The sequence below is a fragment of the Mustelus asterias genome, chromosome 6, assembly GCF_964213995.1.
Source record: "Mustelus asterias chromosome 6, sMusAst1.hap1.1, whole genome shotgun sequence".
Lineage (NCBI taxonomy): Eukaryota > Metazoa > Chordata > Chondrichthyes > Carcharhiniformes > Triakidae > Mustelus > Mustelus asterias.
In genome coordinates this window covers 34,853,595-34,874,895 of record NC_135806.1, presented here as the reverse complement: position 1 = coordinate 34,874,895, position 21,301 = coordinate 34,853,595, and the positions used below count along the sequence as shown (strand labels likewise).

The 21,301-nt window shown below is 45.3% G+C and overlaps 1 protein-coding gene across 2 annotated transcripts in view; it reads right to left on the bottom strand.

Annotated features, from left to right (window-relative positions):
- Nucleotides 1-20,452: 20,452 nt before the first annotated feature.
- Nucleotides 20,453-21,301, bottom strand: part of ttc39b (tetratricopeptide repeat domain 39B) — a 209,936-nt gene continuing 209,087 nt past the window's right edge. For both annotated transcript variants that reach the window (XM_078214156.1, XM_078214157.1), the window contains one exon: nt 20,453-20,984. In XM_078214156.1, the coding sequence (XP_078070282.1) occupies nt 20,888-20,984 (97 nt within the window). In that variant the 3' untranslated portion in view covers nt 20,453-20,887. The remainder of the gene's footprint in view (nt 20,985-21,301) is intronic.

Sequence of the window (21,301 nt, the reverse complement as noted above, 5' to 3'; positions counted from 1 at the left end):
ACTTTTGGGTCAGACCTATCATTCTCCGTAGCTATCTTAAAACTAATGGAATTATGGTCACTGGTCCCAAAGTGATCTGTTACCTGCCCTTCCTTATTTCCTAAGAGGAGATCAAGTTTTTCCCTCATCTCAAATCGGGCCATCGACATACTGAATGAGAAATTCCTCCTGAATATACTCAACAGATTTCTCTCCATCCAACCCTCTACTACTACGGCTGTCCCAGTCAATGTTTGGAAAGTTAAAATCCCCTACTATTACCACCCTATTTTTCTTGGAGCTATCTGTAATCTCATTACATATTTGCTCCTCAATTTCCCGCCGACTATTTGGGGGCCTATAGTACAATCCCATTAAAGTGATTTCCCCCTTCTTATTTCTCAGTTCTACCCATATAGACTCAGTGGCCAAACCCTCGGATATATCCCTTTTCAGTACTGCCGTGATGTTTTCCCTAATCAAAAGTGCAACTCCCCCTCGTCTCTTACCCCCTGTTCTATCTTTCCTATAGCATCTATACTCTGGAACATTCAGCTGCCAGTCCTGTCCCTCCCTTAACCATTTTTCAGTAATTGCTACAATATCCCAGTCTCATGTACCCATCCATGCCCTGAGTTCATCTGCCTTGCCCGTCAGGCCTCTTGCATTGAAATAAATGCAGCTTAATCTGGACTTCCCTTGCTCTCTGTCTTGCTTTTGCCTGATCTGTCTGGTACTAGGATTACTGACACTGGCTTTACTACTTAATGTGCTCTCTCTAACTTCTGTGCTGTCAACCTTCCCTTCTGTTTGATCTATTTGAAATACTGAGACGTTGTACATTTGGAAGTACAGATAATCATACACTCTCCCCAAATACTTCTGGACTCTTGATTTCTCCTTTGTATGTCTTTGCCTGATTTCTCCCCCTTTCCTGAGCAACCTTTCAACTGTTTCATTTCATGTCTCTAAATCTGGAGCCTTCTAATGTATGGTTTCTTTCCTCTGGCACCACACTTCTAAATACATCTCCCTGCTGCAGGATATCCAATTCTTCTTCCTCAGGTCAATAAAAAAATGCACTGAATAGCAGTCCTATTGTAAACCCCTCATTCAGGGCAAAATGAGAGTCCACTTACAGTATTGAGAAAAGCATGCCATGCTTGATGGTAGATTTTCCCCACTCTTGTTTAAACAGCAGTGGTATAAATATAGGGAGTAAGAAGTTTGACAACACCAGGTTAAAGTCCAACAGGTTTATTTGGTAGCAAAAGCCACACAAGCTTTCGAGGCTCTGAGCCCCTTCTTCAGGTGAGTGGGAATTCTGTTCACAAACAGAACTTATAAAGACACAGACTCAATTTACATGAATAATGGTTGGAATGCGAATACTTACAACTAATCCAGTCTTTAAGAAAGACTGTTTCTTAAAGACTGGATTAGTTGTAAGTATTCGCATTCCAACCATTATTCATGTAAATTGAGTCTGTGTCTTTATAAGTTCTGTTTGTGAACAGAATTCCCACTCACCTGAAGAAGGGGCTCAGAGCCTCGAAAGCTTGTGTGGCTTTTGCTACCAAATAAACCTGTTGGACTTTAACCTGGTGTTGTCAAACTTATTACTGTGTTTACCCCAGTCCAACGCCGGCATCTCCACATCATAAATATAGGGACACATGAGGCATCAGTCTGGGAACTCTGACATAAACAAAATGGACTGAGACTTGAATGCAAGAGGGCAATGCAGAAACACCTTAGGGGGTCACAAGGAAGGATTGCTGCAAGTTGCCTTGGATGAGTACGGGTAGATAGCATTGTAGAATACCAAAATAAATTAGCTTATAAAGCAACAAAATTTGATTCCAAGATTGTCGAAAATAACGGGTATAATAAATTAGACATGGTTTGTGTGGTGAACCACTGTAGTTGTCTGTTTACGTGATAGTTATGTGATATGCCTGGACACGCCCCTGCTGCCTCAATCCGGGGCTCCGCCCTCCTCGGGGTATAAAGGTGGCTGCTCTCCGCCCCTTTTGCCTCAGTTCGGATTAGCTATCGGTTTGGGAGTGCTTCTGTTCTTTATTAATAAAAGCCTGTTGTTTCGCAACGTCTAGTCTTTGCGTAAATCAATGGTGCATCAATTTTATTAACAAAAATTTTGAGATGGAGCAACTCCTGAAACCTGACAAATTGGACATGGATCCGCAGGCAGTTGGCGCCTCTAACTCTCTTGATCACTGCCTGCGCTGTTTTGAGACCTTCATCGCCTCCTCCTCCTCCGTCGTCATAACCGACATCGACAAACTACACGTGCTTCACGCCCACGTCAGCGCTCACGTCTTCGCGCTGATCCGAGACGCGGAAACTTACCAGGAGGCAATCGATCTCTTCAAGAGCCAGTACAACCGGCAGTCGAATGAGGTCTACGCCAGGGATCTGCTGGCCACTCGCAGACAGCAGCCCGGGGAATTGACTGAGCAATTCCTGCGCGAACTGCGTGCACTCGTCAGAGCCTGCAACTGCAAGGCCGTTTCAGCCGCCCAAAACGCCGACCCAACCTGATCAGAGATGCCTTTGTCGCGGGCATCAGGTCGACCTATATCCGGCAGCGCCTGCTGGAACAAGGTGGGCTGGACCTGAAGAAAACTGTGGAGCTTGCTGGCTCGCTGGAGGTGGCTTTCCGGAACCTCGAGGCCTACACCCCCGACCACGAGTGCGCACCGTGGACACCGCGACCGCAGCCATCTCTGTACCCAGGAGGGCCGCAAACCTATGCCACGCCCCATCCCGACGCCGAACTGACCACTGCGGCAGTCCCCGGAGGCCCGAGGTGCTACTTCTGCGGCCTGGAGAAGCACCCACGACGACGCTGCCCGGCGAAAGACTCGATCTGCTCTGGCTGCGGTAAGTAGGGTCATTACCTGAAAGTTTGCAGGGCAAAATCGGCCCCCAGGCCCAGCAGCGCCGCGTGCGATCCGCGGGAGGGACTGCCTTCGACGCCATCGACCGTGTGCGATCCGTGGGTGCCGCCATTTTGGATGCCAGCGGCCGCGTGCGACCCATGGAGGCCGCCATCTTGGGTGATGTCAGCCAAGTCACGGGGGCCGCCATTTTGGGAACAGTCCACCTCTTCGCCTAATCAGACAGTGGCCTCGGTCGCGTTGGACCAGTCCAGGCCTCACCAGCTCGCCTGGTCGATGATGGACATCAAGGTAAATGGCCACACTACTAACTGCTTATTTGACAGTGGGAGTACGGAGAGTTTCATCCACCCTAACACGGTGAGGCGCTACGCACTGCCAGTACTGCCAATGCAGCAATCAATCTCTATGGCTTCGACGTCCCGGTCAGTGAATGTCCTCGGGTACTGTGTAGCAACTCTGACTGTACGGGGCATGCTGTACGACAAGTGCAGGCTCCTCGTGCTGCCACAGCTCTGCGCTGCCGTACTACTGGAGCTAGATTTCATGTGTCACCTTGGGAGTGTCACCATGGTGTATAATGGGCCTTTTCCCTCAATCTCCGTCCAAAATCCACAGCTAACAGACCAGCCACCGCGCACCACCTGTGGTCTCTCGACCCTTAAAGTCGCCCCTCCCTCGCTCTTTGAGCACTTCACCCCCGACTGCAAGCCCATTGCCACCAAAAGCAGACGGTACAGCGCTGGAGATAGAGCGTTTATCAAGTCCGAGGTGCGACGCCTCCTGGGGGAGGGGATCATTGAGGCCAGTACCAGCCCCTGGAGAGCCCAAGTGGTGGTTGTCAAGACTGGGGAGAAACTTCGCATGGTCATTCTCTACAGTCAGACCATCAACCGATACACGCAGCTGGACGCGTACCCCCTTCGCCGCATATCTGACATGGTTAATCAGATTGCACAATATCAGGTGTTCTCCACCATTGATTTGAAGTCTGCATACCACCAGCTCCCTATCCGCCCAGAAGACCGCCAATACACTGCCTTCGAGGCGGATGGCCGTCTCTACCACTTCCTTCGGGTCCCCTTCAGCGTCACCAACGGGGTCTCGGTTTTCCAGCGTGAGATGGACCAAATGGTGGACCAGAACGGGTTGCGGGACACCTTCCCGTACCTGGATAATGTCACCATCTGCGGCCACGATCAGCAGGACCACGACGCCAACCTCCAAAAATTCCTCCACACTGCGGCACTCCTCAACCTGACCTACAATAAGGAGAAGTGCGTATTCCGTACGCGCCGCCTCACCATCCTTGGTTGTGTTGTGAAGAACGGGGTCATCAGCCCCGATCCCGACCGCATGCGTCCCCTCCTGGAACTTCCCCTCCCCACCACCCTTAAAGCGCTGAGGAGATGCCTAGACTTCTTCTCATACTACGCCCAGTGGGTCCCCAATTATACGGCCAAAGCCCGTCCGCTCATCATATCCACATCTTTTTCCCTAGCGGCGGAGGCTCGGCTGGCCTTTGACCGCATCAAAGCAGATATCGCGAAAGCCACGATGCATGCCGTAGACGAATCCACCCCATTCCAGGTGGAGAGCGATGCGTCTGACTTTGCCCTAGCCGCCACTCTTAACCAGGCGGGCAGACCCGTGGCCTTCTTCTCGCGCACCCTCCAGGGCCCTGAAATTCGACACTCATCTGTCGAAAAAGAGGCACAAGCCATCGTGGAGGCTGTGCGGCACTGGCGCCACTACTTAGCTGGCAGATGGTTCACTCTGCTCACGGACCAACGGTCCGTCACCTTTATGTTCAGTAATGCGCAGCGGGGCAAAATCAAGAACGATAAGATTTTGAGGTGGAGGATCGAGCTCTCCACCTACAATTACGACATTTTATACCGGCCTGGGAAGCTCAACGGGGGTTACCAGGTTCTTCCACTTCATCAAGGCCCGGAACCTGCCATATTCCATTGAGGAAGTCAGGTCTGTAACCAGGCACTGCCAAGTCTGCGCGGAGTGCAAGCCGCATTTCTACCGGCCAGACAGAGCGCACCACATCAAAGCCACCCGCCCTTTCGAACGCCTGAGTGTTGACTTCAAAGGCCCCCTCCCCTCCTCTGACCGCAACGTATACTTCCTAAACATCGTTGATGAGTATTCGCGGTTCCCCTTTGCTATTCCCTGCCCGAATATGACCTCGACCACGGTCATCAGGGCCCTGCACAGCCTCTTCACCCTGTTTGGTTTCCCCAGCTATATTCATAGCGACCGGGGTTCCTCTTTTATGAGTGACGAGCTGCGCCAGTACCTACTCTCCAAAGGCATAGCCACGAGTAGGACCACCAGCTACAATCCCAGGGGGAACGGACAGGTGGAGAGGGAGAATGCGACAGTCTGGAAGGCCGTTTTATTAGCTCTCCGGTCTAAGGGTCTTCCAGTCTCCCGCTGGCAAGAGGTCCTCCCTGATGCACTACACTCAATTAGGTCACTACTGTGCACGGCTACCAACGCCACCCCTCATGAACAAATACAAAGAACAAAGAACAATACAGCACAGGAACAGGCCCTTCGGCCCTCCAAGCCCGCACCGCTCCCTGGTCCAAACTAGACCATTCTTTTGTATCCCTCCATTCCCACTCCGTTCATATGGCTGTCTAGATAAGTCTTAAATGTTCCCAGTGTGTCCGCCTCCACCACCTTGCCTGGCAGCGCATTCCAGGCCCCCACCACCCTCTGTGTAAAATATGTCCTTCTGATATCTGTGTTAAACCTCCCCCCCTCCACCTTGAACCTATGACCCCTCGTGAACGTCACCACCGACCTGGGGAAAAGCTTCCCACCGTTCACCCTATCTATGCCTTTCATAATTTTATACACCTCTATTAAGTCTCCCCTCATCCTCAGTCTTTCCAGGGAGAACAACCCCAGTTTACCCAATCTCTCCTCATAACTAAGCCCCTCCATACCAGGCAACATCCTGGTAAACCTCCTCTGCACTCTCTCTAAAGCCTCCACGTCCTTCTGGTACTGTGGCGACCAGAACTGGACGCAGTATTCCAAATGCGGCCGAACCAATTTGCAACATCAGACCCCAACTTTTATACTCTATGCCCCGTCCTATAAAGGCAAGCATGCCATATGCCTTCTTCACCACCTTCTCCACCTGTGACGTCACTTTCAAGGATCTGTGGACTTGCACACCCAGGTCCCTCTGCGTATCTACACCCTTTATGGTTCTGCCATTTATCGTATAGCTCCTCCCTACATTATTTCTACCAAAATGCATCACTTCGCATTTATCAGGATTGAACTCCATCTGCCATTTCTTTCCCCAGCAAGTCCTCCTCGGGGACCTCACTACCGTCGTGGCTGGCGTCCCCTGGCCCTGTCCTGCTCCGGAAGCACGTGCGGACCCATAAATCGGACCCCCTGGTCGAAACGGTCCGATTCCTCCACGTCAACCCCCAACACGCCTATGTGGCGTATCACGACGGGCAGGAGGACACGGTCTCCATTCGCGATCTGGCCCCCACAGGTACTACGCCCCACAGCCCCTCACCCCCAGCTGCCAACGTTGTCCATGATGCACCAGAGTCGCAGCACGCTCATTTAGCCCCCGTGTACGGCGCGCTTGAGCCCCAGGAGCAGCCTACACACACCCGACAGTCTGAAGGCGCTATGGACGGCTTCACCGGTTATGGACTGGCATCTGACTCATCACCGCGGCCTCCTGAACCGGCACCACGGCTGACACTGCGGCGGTCGCAGCGGCAGATCAAGCCCCCGGAGAGACTGAACTTGTAACTTGAATCAATAACTTGTGACTGTCGTTCCACCACCTTGCCCCCGCCGAACTCTTTTTTGAACAGGGGGTGAATGTAGTGAACCACTGTAGTTGTCTGTTTATGTGATAGTTATGTGATATGCCTGGACACGCCCCTGCTGCCTCAATCCGGGGCTCCGCCCTCCTCGGGGTATAAAGGTGGCTGCTCTCCGCCCCTTTTGCCTCAGTTCGGGTTAGCTATCGCTTTGGGAGTGCTTCTGTTCTTTGTTAATAAAAGCCTGTTGTTTCGCAAATCTAGTCTTTGCGTAAATCAATGGTGCATCAGTTCATGCGTAAAGCTACAAGGTTTAATGCACATGACTGAAATTGGTAGATTTAGTTGCAATACCGCATAAATTATAGACGGATTTGAACTCGAGTAATTAATGTATTCTGTGTCTTTCAAAATACACACAAATGTCACACCAGTACCAGCATATTCTTTTATTGTAAACATAGTAAGAGATAGAACTGAAAATTGGAATAAACTATTATGTTTTTGTTTTGGTTTAATAAATGGCAGTGGTGTAGCTAGAGGGGGAGCGAGCGCATTCTTCAAAAGTGGCACCTTTTCAACGGTGTGTTCCTCACGGGCCCCTCAGATCTCTTCCCGAGATCTGAAGTCCTCAAGCCTGCCTCCATTTCCCAGTTGCTGATCTGGAGAGCTGTCAGCCGGAGGGCATGGCCGACTGGGCGCAAGGCTGGGCAGTTGGAGTTTGGAAGGCGAGGAGCTCATGCAATGAGGGCGGGGCTGGCGCGCACACGAGAGGATGGTGGCGGTTTCGGAGTTGGGTGAGTGGAGCTGGAGGAGGGTCAATGGAGGAAGGGGAATGGAGGGCTCACCTCCCTGGGCGGGGGAAGGATCGGGGAGGGTCAGTGCCCAGTCTGCTTTATCCGTCCACTTTAAATTAGTTGCTGCAGGAATGGCCAGGACGTTGCAGGGAGTCCAGTCCGCTGGCAGGATGTTTGGATGCGGCCGAGACCTCTCTGTGTGTGCCCGGGTCGCACTGTCCGCGTTGAAAGCGCCTTTGCCGGTAGTGGGCTCTACCAGCTTTGACATGTCCACCGCCAGTGGTGATCAATCCCGAGAGAGCTGCCAAGTGTAAACCCTTTAACTCCAAGCAAAGGGAGGGAACACCGCAGCCTGCCACAAGATTTGTTTTTATTCCAGACTTGCCCTTTGGTCCAGCTTCCAAAAAGTAAATACACTTTTTAATAGTTATTAACTCTATCGAAACTTTATTACTGATCACTGAAATTATTTGGTATGCGTCGTGGCGCCTTTTTTATGTGCTCGCTCCCCCTAACTTTAGAACCTGGCTACGCCCCTGATAAATGGTTATAAGGGATAAACGTAATTACCACCAAAGCGGACAAATTACAGTGCAACAGTCTAACATGTAATTCAATAGCATAATGCATCAGGGAATATACATACAGAAGAAAATGGGAGAATTCCAATCTTCAGATTTAAAAAATACATATATGCTGCATATAGCTGAGCAGTCTTTGTCAATATTACCTCATTATAATTACACATTCATAATATGTAGCAACACATCACAGAATAGACAATGAATGTATAGTATCATCAACATAAAAATATACAGCATTGCTATCCACTTCTCCCAAAATATAGTTTGAATACAATTGTGTCTAATGTTCTTCCATTTTAGAGCTAATATAAGTCAATATGCGTTAGTTGGACAAAATAAATAATACATATCTGCAGATCCAAAATGCATTTCTTGTATTTTTATTTTAATATATCAAGATTCATGGAATGTTGCTTTTTCTTTATTAAAATGTACCTAATTTTCTGTTGACATTCAGAAAGCATGTGGCAAATTCTGACACCTTCACAACTATATTTATTATTTGACTCAACAAATATTGTACAAAAATATTCCAAGAAAATGCTCTGGTAATTAAAGCAAACACAATATTTTGTCCGTAGCAGCATTTTCAGCATGGATGGTATGGAGTATCTATTTTTCGTTTATTGGGTTTAAGGGTAGAATTCTCTTGTTGTGAAGGACTTGCTAGGCTATTGCTCACACGACCTGACACCTTGATTGAATGGTCATGGCGGAGTTCCAGAGTTTGACCCATCAAAACAGAACAACAATAACAGTTGCCTTGGAAACACATTAACTGAACAGTGATGTACAGCTATAGTGCCATTCTGAAGATCAGCAACTAAATAAAAAAATGTTCTGGGAAGGAAATGGGAATGGAGAGGATCTATGAATTCCTTAATTCCAGATAAGTACCACAACAAATCAAATGCGAAAGGCGATAATTTGCAAGCTTGAAGTAACCAACAACATAATTTTTTTCTCCCCAATTGTCTTGTAAACTGAGATTACATGGCAGCTGGGATGTCTCTTGCCAAAATAATTCCCTTGATTCATTAACCAGCAAATCAGCAGCAAATTATTAAATTAGAAAGTGGCTGAGAGATTTACCCAGCATCTTATCAATGGGTTGAAAGGAAATCCCCAGGCACTTGGGTAGAGAACCCTGTCCATTGAGGCCACAATCAATTCCCTCATATTAGCATGTCGAGAGAGTAGACCCATACCAACTGAAAAGTTGGACTGGATTTAAATGATAGTCAGCTACCATTTGGAAAGAAAGGGACAGTCTGAATAAATATTCTCTCCAAAACCAGTGTTTCCAGCCATTGATAAAATTTAGTGATCAAGAATTGAGTTCGTGAAAAAAATCATAAATTTCACTTTTACATCTCCTGAATAAAAAAAACATTTTAAATGTTTTGGAGTATATTGTGGTCTCTAATGATAACCTTGGATCAGCTAAGAAAAATCAAGCTTTGATACTTGACCCATCTTTTGTCCCTGTACATGTCTCATTATCGTCTCCTTTTGTCATTCAATCATTCCTGCCCCCCACCCATCACAGACCTCTCTTTAGTTCTTTCCCTGACCCTCCACCCCTCCTTTCACTGGTTTTGTACTTGCTTAGAAGCTGTATATCCCAGCATTTTTAAGGTATGTAATAAACAAAGAACAAAGAACAGTACAGCACAGGAAACAGGCCCTTCGGCCCTCCAAGCCTGTGCCGCTCCTTGGTCCAACTAGACCAATCGTTTGTATCCCTCCATTCCCAGGCTGCTCAGGTGACTATCCAGGTAAGTCTTAAACGATGTCAGCGTGTCTGCCTCCACCACCCTACTTGGCAGCAAATTCCAGGCCCCACCACCCTCTGTGTAAAAAACATCCCTCTAATATCGGAGTTATACTTCGCCCCTCTCACCTTGAGCCCGTGACCCCTCGTGATCGTCACTTCTGATCTGGGAAAAAGCTTCCCACCGTTCACCCTATCTATCCCCTTCATAATCTTGTACACCTCTATTAGATCTCCCCTCATTCTCCGTCTTTCCAGGGAGAACAACTCCAGTTTACCCAATCTCTCCTCATAGCTAAGACCCTCCATACCAGGCAACATCCTGGTAAACCTTCTCTGCACTCTCTCTAACGCCTCCACGTCCTTCTGGTAGTGCGGTGACCAGAACTGGACGCAGTACTCCAAATGTGGCCTAACCAGCGTTCTATACAGCTGCATCATCAGACTCCAGCTTTTATACTCTAGACCCCGTCCTATAAAGGTAAGCATACCATATGCCTTCTTCACCACCACCTCCACCTGTGTTGCCACCTTCAAGGATTTGTGGACTTGCACACCTAGGTCCTTCTGTGTTTCTATATTCTTGATGGCTCTGCCATTTATTGTATAACTCCTCCCTACATTATTTCTTCCAAAATGCATCACTTCGTATTTATCTATCTTCGCATTTATTTATCATAAAGGTCATCAATAGTCTAAGTGAGTGGACGAGGGTCTGGCAGATGGAGTACAATGTTGGTAAATGTGAGGTCATCCGTTTTGGTAGGAACAACAGCAAAATTGACTATTATTTAAATGGTAAAAAATTGCAGCATGCTGCTGTGCAGAGGGACCTGGGTGTCCTTGTGCAAGAATCACAAGGTATTGGTTTTCAGGTGCAGCAGATAATTAAGAGGGCAAATGGAATTTTGTCCTTCATTCCTAGAAGGATGGAGTTTAAAAACAGCGAGGTTATGTTGCAGCTGTATAAGGTGCTGGTGAGGCCACACCTGGAGTCCTGTGTACAGTTTTGTCTCCTTACTTGAGAAGGGATATACTGGCACTGGAGGGGGTGCAGAGGAGATTTGCTAGGTTGATTCCAGAGTTGAGAGGTTGGCTTATGAGAAGAGACTGAGTAGCCTGGGGCTATACTCATTGGAATTCAGAGAATGAGGGGAGATCTTATAGAAACATAAGATTATGAAGGGAATAGATAAAATAGAAGCAGGGAAGTTGTTTCCACTGGCGGGTGAAACTACAACTAGGGGGCATGGCCTCAAAATAAGGGGGAGCAGATTTAGGATTGAGTTGAGGAGGAACTTCTTCACACAAAGGGTTGTGAATCTGTGGAATTCCCTGCCCAATAAAGCAGTTGAGGCTACCTCATTGAATGTTTTTAAGGCAAGGATAGATAAATTTTTGAACAGTAAAGGAATTAAGGGTTATGGTGAGCAGGTGAGTAAGTGGAGCTGAGTCCACAAAAAGATCAGCCATGATCTTACTGAATGGCAGAGCAGGCTCGAGAGGTCAGATGGCCTATTCCTGCTCCTAGTTCTTATGTTCAATCTAAAACGTTAACTACGTTTTTCTTCACAGTATGGTAGGCATGAGTTTGTGTCAGTTCTAAACTATCTTATTCCTTTCACCCAGAAGTCTTGCATTCAAAACATGAAAATTAGTTGTCTATAATGGACCAGTGATTTTTAAAATCAAATTATGATCATAGGGACAAGAGTACACCAATCAAACCCTTAAGTCTGTTCTACTATTCAAATAAATCATGCATGTATGCAGCACAAACACAAAACAAAGGATAAATGTACTAGCCCACAAAAGGACTAACTATCATGCTTAAAATGCGAAAGGTGACAATTTGCAAGCTTGAAGTAACCAACAACATAATTTTTTTCTCCCCAATTGTCTTGTAAACCTATGGCTGAATGTGCATGCACTGAGACTACATGGCAGCTGGGAAGTCTCTTGCCAAAATAAATCCCTTGATTCACTAACCAGCAAATCAGCAGCAAATTATTAAATTAGAAAGTGGCTGAGAGATTTACCCAGCATCTTATCAATGGGTTAAAAGGAAATCCACAGGCACTTGGGCGGAGAACCCTGTCCATTGAGGCCACTACAAGTATTCATAAAATGATAATTTCAGGTCCAGAATTTCCCAGAATTGTGCATTCGGCCCTGAACACCAGAAGTTTCACCTTTATGCTCCTTAACTCCCCAGTGGTAAATTTAACTCAAATTGTGCTACAGAATTGATCCGAATCTGCCATAATGATCAGAAATATGAATTGGAAGTGGAAGCGGCGCAGTCAATTTCCGATACATATTCAATTCAGGCTGAGTTGTGATGATTTCAGTGATGACTTAGGTTGCAGATACTCTCAGGAGGGAAAGACAAAAGAAATGGAATGTTTGAAATGAAAGACCAACAGCAACCTCTTGAAGACAGAGTCAACAATGGTGGAGAACTGAAATTCCCCTCAAGGTCAGAGGAAATAATGAAGCAATACAGAAGATGGAGCCAGTAGTGGCAAAAGGTGAAAGTTGTTGGCTAGGTTTACAAGAAACAAACAGAAGCTGCTGCGCAAGTTTCATTCTCAACATTAAATGAAAATTATTTTGATCAAGTTGGGAAGTCTAGGAAGACTGTATAACAAAACGACTTTCCTCAAAACTTTAGAGAAAACAAACCCCACTTCCTGAAGAACTGAAAGAATTTTATTGTACCAAGATATATTCTCACATATCTTTCTCAAAACAGAAATGCTTATATTGAAAGAGCAACATAGACCTACCCCAAAGCATGAAAAGGAGCTTCAACATTCAGCTTCCAGAGCAGAGATGGCATTTCACTTGAGTTAATATGCACAGCTTAGAAAAGATCAGAACAAAACTTATCCATTGCAATTTATTCCAGGTTTGATCAGATGCTACTCTGCCTTTCGAAAAAAAAAACAAAGACACAAATTGACAGGCATTGGTGTTACGTAAGGGGATGCTCATCTATTATGGAATTGACTCATGGCAAAATATTTGGAGTTGCAGGAGGAGGAAAGCTTTGGGAAAAATCAGAAAAACAGTGATTAGCATTCCTGGTTGGCAAGGTGGCACAGTGGTTAGCACTTGCAGCCTCACAGTGCCAGGGACATAGGTTCGATTCTGGGCTTGTGTGATTGTTCTTCTGGTGTCTGCGTGGGTCTCCTCCGGGTGCTCCGGTTTCCTCCCATGTTCCAAAAATGTGTAGGTTAGGTGGACTAGTCATGGTAAATGTGCGGGGTTATGGGGAGGGGGGCTTTCCTCTGCAATGCAAGGATTCTATAGTCCAATGGTCAGTTCACATGCAAAAGTGCAGTTGGCTTCAAACATATGCAGGTTTCGTTTGTGGGATATTCAAAAGGTCCAAAACTGCCGAGTCTTTTGGAGCCAAAAGATATCCTTTTGGAGAGATCCTGGGCTCTTTTGGATAGGTCCAAGTAACCCTTTGAGAAAAGTCAAGTGTCCTTTGGGATTGTTAAATATAAACATGAATGTCCATAAAAAGTGGATAAACTCATTGGAACTGTCAGGTTGTCAAGACATTTAAATCCCCAAACTGTTTTTTTAAAAGAAAACAACCTGCTGTGACTGTTTGCAATTTCAATGGATGGTTACTGGCATACGCCTGAGGGTTATTATTATAGGATTACTGCTGCTAGACTGATCTCACAACCAATCATTTATCACAGTGGGGAACCTGTATGTTCACATTGATAGCCCCTTTATATGGGGCTATGAATATGTTTTCTGAAGGATTAAGTACTTGAAGGATTTTAAATGTATTGAATGGATTTTTATCAACGAGAGTGCTGTTTTTTAAATAGTGAAGTAATCAATAGACATCTGGAACTTTATTTTGTTTCATCTGACCAAGGCTCCTGAGGTTTGCCCATGGTGGTTATTAGGTGAGTTGGGTTGGAGGGTGCAAGTGACAAAGATGGTGGGTGTGGGGGTCATGGATTGGCATGAGTTAGCACTAAGTTGGCATGGAGGTATAAAGGGTATGGCGATAAGTTGGGGGGGGGGGGGCGGTGGTCATGTGTTAGCACTACAATGGCTACAAAGGGCCATGGAAGTGGGTCAAGGGCATCAGCTGGCTTGGACGGTATAAGGAACCATTGGGGGATGTGGGGCCTTAGACTATATGGATGGGGCATGGGGAATGAATAAGAGATGAAGGGTGATGGCTGGAAAGCTGTTTTTTAATCAGCTGGGCAAAGTCTCAGATCACCAAAGTGGGCAGTGCACAATGCTCACCTCCACACCTGACAGCCCATTGTTGCCTCCGCATTGTTCCAGGGACAGAACATATCTCCCATTAGCACCAGTCCCCTTGCCATAAAAATGAGAATATCTAGCACACTTTCATCCGAATCAGTTTGCTGGAGTCAGGATTTTCCAGATGTATTGTAAAGAAATATGTCGGATGAGAGAAGAGTAACACAAAATCTCAAGGTATGGCCTGTAACTGCACTAATACAGGGCATGGGCAACAGGACATACATCTACAGAATCACAAAGCAGAATGTGAAATCAAGATACTTAGAATAAGAATAGAATAGAATCCCAACAGTACAGAAAGAGGCCATTCGGCCCATCGACCACAATCCCACCCAGGCCCTACCCCCATATTCCTACACATTTACCCACTAATCCCTCTAACCTACGCATCTCAGGACACTAAGGGCAATTTTAGCATGGCCAATCAACCTAACCCGCACATCTTTGGACTGTGGGAGGAAACCGGAGCATCCAGAGGAAACTCACGCAGACACGAGGAGAATGTGCAAACTCCACACAGACAATGACCCAAGCCGGGAATCAAACCCAGGTCCCTGGAGCTGTGAAGCAGCAGTGCTAACCACTGTGCTACCGTGCTGCCCTGTTACACTCTGCTTTAAAATTCATTTATTTCGTAAAAATATAAATTGAAATATAAATCTGCAACTAAAACATTCTTGACCATCTTACTATATTTTTTAAACACTTAATTAAATGAAAACTAGTTTTCCCCTTTATTCCTGTTTTTCATCCAAGGACTCTGTATAATTAAGTTAACCAGAACAGGAAATGCCAAACAGGAAATCCAGCACTGTAGCCAGAACAGTCAGGCCCAATCTATTTCTTGCTCAGCAAATACATCTGTGCTTTCAGCAGGTGTTACTAGATAGAGAGCAGGAGCAAGAACACAGGCTCTCTCAAGTGCAGGGTTCCTGGAGACGAGTCTTTGTTGTTACAATGACCAAAAGATGTGTGGGTTAGGTGGATTGGCCATGATAAATTGCCCCTTAGGATCAGTGGGACTAGCTAAATGCATGGGGTTATGGGGATAGGGTCTGGGTGGGATTGTGGTTGGTGCAGACTCGATGGGCCAAATGGCCTCCTTCTGCAATGTAGGGTTTTTATGATTCTATGACAGCTTAGTGGACTCAACACAGAGTGATGATTGAACCTGTGCAAGTTATGTATTTACATAAAAAATCAGCAGGGAGCTTGAACCTAAAAATTAAACCTAAAAATTTGATCCATCCCTTGGAAGAAATTGAACACTAACTTAATCCTTCCCAATGATAGACAAGGAAATTGGAGAGGCATTCAAAACACCTAGTCCTTCTGCCTCCATTTCCAGTACAACACACTAACTGAAACAAAACATTCAAACATCAGAATTTAGCAAATGATTCACCAAAGCTATCCTGCCATTCAAGACACTGAAATATAAAGGAATATATAAAGGAATTTCAGTTCTTAAATCATTTAGAACAGAAATTTGACAAATCACAGCAGCTGCCATTTTGCATAGCAGGTGGATTAATTAAATTACAGAGGCACAGGGTGAATTAATGCGCACAAAGTATCACTGGCGACTAATCTTAGGAGAGATCAATGATCTACTAGTTTCCTCTTGGTTTCGATTAAAACAAAGACTCAGTGAATTGGATTTCAAGGTAACCAACACCATTAGTTTTCTGGTGGGAGTAAAAACAGGTTTTGCTGTATCATTCTGCAAAGTGGTCTTTAAATACAATTTACAATACTCTCCATGGATTAACGTGAGCAAGTTATAGTAAAGCACTACCTGAGCTGCAACAGAACAGGAAGAGTCATGTTGTGTAAAATTGTCAGAATGAAGGCTAAACTGTTCTTAGAAGTAATGGCAACTGTCCGTATTCATTTTCATTTCAGTATTATCAAGTATGACCATTTTAACAGATCACAAATTAAGTTCAGTTCCCCACCAAATCCAGGCTTTGTGGCCTACACTTTTTCCCACTCGTGTTTTACAAAGTGATACGGTTCATTGAAAGAAAACATTTTCCATCAGAATCAAGTCGGCAAAGTTTTGTCAAGACAATATCAATAAAATTACAAGCATATGGAATCAATGGCTTCAAAGATTTGGCACTTACTAGCGATCAAAGAATCCATATAGAGCAATATTTACTAAAATACACGATAGTTTGCTGAGGGCATTTTGAAAGTGGACTAGGTTCATGTCAACGAAAGGGGGTTGGATATAATGTAGCCTATTGCAGCAGAGACCATGGCAACTGGGTCCATTAAATTGCATAAGAAGCCCACAGGAAAACCTCTCCTGATTAAGTTGGAGGGTGAAAGGGGTGGCACAGAATTCCTGGCTGCAAGTGGCAGGACTTCTATTAGACTTATTAATCAACTAATTGTTGCCCATTATCCGTGAGCCTCCCACAATATTGTTGGTGGCTCAGGGATTAAATGGAGGTTGCAGATCCACGGACGGCTGCCCAGCAAACCATGTTTTCTTTGCCACTGGCCTCCCAGGGTGGGTTCCTCATAGTTAGGCAATCTGTGCCCAATCGAGGGATTTAGCATTGGGAAAGGAGTGACCACTAAAAACCACCCCTTTGCCCTTGCTTCTGATCCCTCTGCCACACCAATCCCACCATGACTGACCTTTGGCTTAAGGTTCCTCTTTGATCCTGGGCCTCTGGTCGGTGCATTGCCACCAGCTCCTGTTGGCACTGGCATCAATGAGAAGTTATTTTGATTGGCTGTCAGCTCTCCAGTGGGACATTTTCTGCAAGGAACCTCAATCATGGGGAGGGCTTGACGGTGATTCCATCAGGCCCCTCCCATGGAACTGACAGGGTTCCCTGCCAGGTGTCTGACTAGAGGGCGAGACCCCAGTCAGACGGTCAGCCCAGCTGTGAAAAATTTTAATGGCAGTTTACATCGGATCCAACAAGATTATGACTCAAATACAAATAAAAATGTTGGAAATATTCAGCAGATCTGGTAGCATCTGCAGAAAGAGAAAAAGAGTTAATGTTTCAAGGTCAGTGACCCTTCATTTTAGTTCAAATTCCCAGCATCTGCAATATTTTGCCCTTGGGTTATGGTTCCTTTTGTTGTCTACATTATATTGCTATTGATGATTCATTCGTTGACAGAATGCAAGTAATTAAAACATGAGAATGTTTGGTTCATAGGCCAAACTGAAGCTACCCTAATTACTATCTGAATTTTGTAGATCCAAACAGTTTATTTTGTTGCCCGTGAACATTTGGGGAGGTATACTCAGAGACTAACAAAAAAATCACAGCCATTCCACACCACTTAGATCCAACGAGGGACAGGTCTCTGACTCAGTACACTGGAGCACAGCAGTCAGGTTACAATACACCTGTGTAATATTAAAACATGCACACCACATGGTGTTATAATTTTGACTACAAACTGGACAGAAATTCCAGCTACATAAAAAAATTTAAACCAGTTTTGTACAACAACTTGCATTTATACGGTGCCTTTAACATAATAACACATCCAAGGTGCTTTACAGGAACATTATAGAACATAATTTGACACTAAGTCACAGAAGGAAATATTAGGCCAGGTGACCAAAAGCTTACTAAAAGTTTTGAGGATGGTCTTAAAGGAGAAGAGAGAGGGAGAGAAATGTACTTATATAAGTAGGAATTTCAGAGCTTAGAACCTAGGCAGTTGAAGGCACGGGCATCATAGATTAAAATTAAGAATGCTCAAGAGGCCTAAAATTAGCAGAGCGTAGAGATCTTTGGGGGCTGTCGGGCTGAAGACGATTACTGAGATGGAGATGAGCAAAGTCATGGAGGGATTTGAAATAAGGACAGAATTTTAAAATAGAGGTATTGCTTAACCAGTAGGCAATGTAGATCAGCAAAGACAGGTCAGATGAGTGAATAGGGCTAAGTGTGAGTAAAGAAATAATTTAGGCAGTAGTCATCTAAATTGTTAGTACTGAAAGCTTATTCACTCCTATTATTTAAAAATGAAGGTCCCAAAAAGACCTTAGAACAATTGGGCTTCAGTTCAATTGCATTTGCAGGAATGGAATCAAATTTTCAATAGGAAATCAATAGCCAACGTTAGAAAGATAAATGCAGAAAATGGTAACCATCATTCATATTGGGGAATTGATTCTTCCCATGCACAATTAATTAGAAAAGTACAATGGCATGCAATAATGGTGCATACATAAAGAATATACAGTGTATGCCACTTATGTAGAAGACATTTGTAGTGGCAGGAAAATTGGACAGAAAGCCAAATGGTTTAAAATAATGTATTTTGTTCTATTCTAATGATTTGCATGCTAATTGGAGTCTATTAGTTATTGCATTTATTGTGTCCATGTATAACTTTCAATCTCAGACCTTGCTGCAGTTTTGAGCTAATTTATTATAGCACTGGTATTCAAAGCTTTTAAGTTGGTCGGCCACGTAGCTATGTTGTACATGGAGCCTCATGGCCTAGGAATTTATATGCATCTTTGACTACCAAGAGTGGTGGCCTGATTCTGAACTTATTTAGCAATGAAGAAAGAAATTCAAGTACAGCCTTTGCCAAAGCTCCAATGCCACAATATACAAACCAAACAATCCAGGAAACAAATATGACCAAATTGCTGGGAATAGAAGCCTGGACTGCGAGAGTATGTGGGCTACACTCCCATATTTGGTTACTTGTGTCTTAGATATTGGAAGGTTAATTTCCAGCTGGAATCAGTACATAGAGGGCCCGATTTTACGAACAAGTTGCGCCCGTTTTCAGGCGCGGAAATTTGGTAAAGTCAGGTGTGAGGCAAGTAGCGCGATCCGTGACCACCTCCGCGTCCGTTTCCCCTTTACTAAGCGGCTAAAATGGCACCTGAAACGATCGTTCTCTGGTGGGTGGGGTGGGGTGTGGAGGAAGGCGGGCCAGATGGATCCCTGGTGGGGGAGGAGGGGGGGTGGAGAGGAGGAGAAGGGCCAAATCGTTCTCTGGTGTGGGGTGAGGAAGGAGGCCAGATCGTTCTCTGGATGGGGCGGGGGGGGGGGGGGGGGGGGGGGTGGAAGGGAGGATGAAGGCAGGTCAAATTATTCTTTGGTGGGGGGGGAGGAGGAGGGAGGCTGGTCAAATCATTCTCTGGTGGGAGGGAGGTGGGTCAGATCATTCTCTGATGGGGGGGCGGGGCTTTAGGGATGGAGGGGTCCGCTGCCACTCTGCGGGCAATTGCTGGGTGGGGAAGTGGGGCAGGGGGCCGCGATTGATCTGGGTAGCGGGGGGGTTGGGTGGATAAGGGGGACGGTTATGTTGTGGGGATGGGGCAATGTCTGTGGGGGCCATCGCTCCTGGGATGCTTTATCCGGCCCGGGAGCGTATTTCAATTTTTTTTTACTGCGCATGTGCAGTTAGAGGTTCCGATCGGAGCAGCAGCTTTTCGGGCGCGATAATCCCCGCCCACAGGCTTCTGCAGCATGATTCAGAATCGCTGCTTTTTTTCAGGCAGAGTGCATCTGGGGGCGCCGGAGAACCGGTTTACAAGTCAGATCTGGATCGCTCCCAGATTCAGCACTTAGAATCAAAATGGTAAAATCGGGACCAATGAGTGGAGAGCACTATACAGCCAAATTTACTATTGCAAGTTCATGGACACTATCATGGTAACTGTTCCAATAACTAATAAATCCATGATGATGCAGAGAGAATGTACTTGTAGTAAGGATCCTCTGTAATAGACACTGAAAACACAGGAAATAAATAACAAGTCCATCAACAGTAAATGCAGATAATGTTTTGGATGGAGGCCCTCCATTCTGATGAAAGGTCTCCAGCCAAGTTTATTAACTTTATTGGGGATGCCAACAAGCCAGTTGAAAATTCACATTTTCGGCTTTTATTTCAGATTTCTAACATTTCATAGAAACCCTACAGTGCAGAAGGAGGCCATTCGGCCCATCGAGTCTGCACCGACCACAATCCCACCCCCCACATATTTTACCCGCTAATCCCTCTAACCTACACATCCCAGGACTCTAAGGGGCAATTTTTAACCTGGCCAATCAACCTAACCCGCACATCTTCGGACTGTGGGAGGAAACCGGAGCACCCGGAGGAAACCCACGCAGACACGAGGAGAATGTGCAAACTCCACACAGACAGTGACCCGAGCCGGGAATCGAACCCGGGACCCTGGAGCTGTGAAGCAGCAGTGCTAACCACTGTGCTACCGTGCCGCACAATACCAAATATATTTGGTATTGAATACCAAATATTCAATATTTGTAAGGCTTTTTTATCCTTCTGCTCAAGTTGAATGATATTCAGCTTTTCTTTCATTCTGACTCTTAAAACAAAGTTTAAATTAAAATAAACTGCCTAAATCACTTATATAAATTTGTTGCACCAGCATTGCCCTGTTTGCATTCAAGAAAGAACAAATTTTATAAATGTTATTTTGATAAGGAACAAATCTCTGTCTTTTATTTTTGTGCAAGAGCACACTTTACAGCACTGTGGAAAAAAACCCTGGGTAATTTTGTAAGATGAGGATTAAGGGAACATATTACTACATTCAGAATACTTCCAAGACAGCAGATTATGTCAGTATTATTTTGCTCGTCTGTAATTTGTATTTCACTCCTACCCGTACACAGGCATTTATTTATTGCAACATACTTCAGGAACTTGCTCTGAGGAATTGTCAAGGTGTTGAGGTAGGGGAATTCTTCAAGCTATTCAGTGCAGCATGGATCCTAAAATGTAACCGAGATTCCATTGAATAGTCTTTGTAGTTATTCCTGCAATAGGGGCAAAGAAAACATAAGAATATATTCAATAGAAAACAATTTTTAACAAAGTAATGAAGAATCAATCTTCACTTTAACCTATTTAGGATATGCACATTTTCTCATGGCCATTCTTGGCTGGAAAAGCCAAATAATGTTGAATAAAACTATTGTTTGTGCTACTAATTAAGGTTAGGCAATAATGATGGTTGAATAGCCCTTGAATTAGGCTGAGGGTTTTGTATTCACAGGTAATAGTAATGCAAGATATATTCAACCAGCCATTTTGTTAACCTTTGTGTTAAAATCCCAGCAATATAACTAGATGA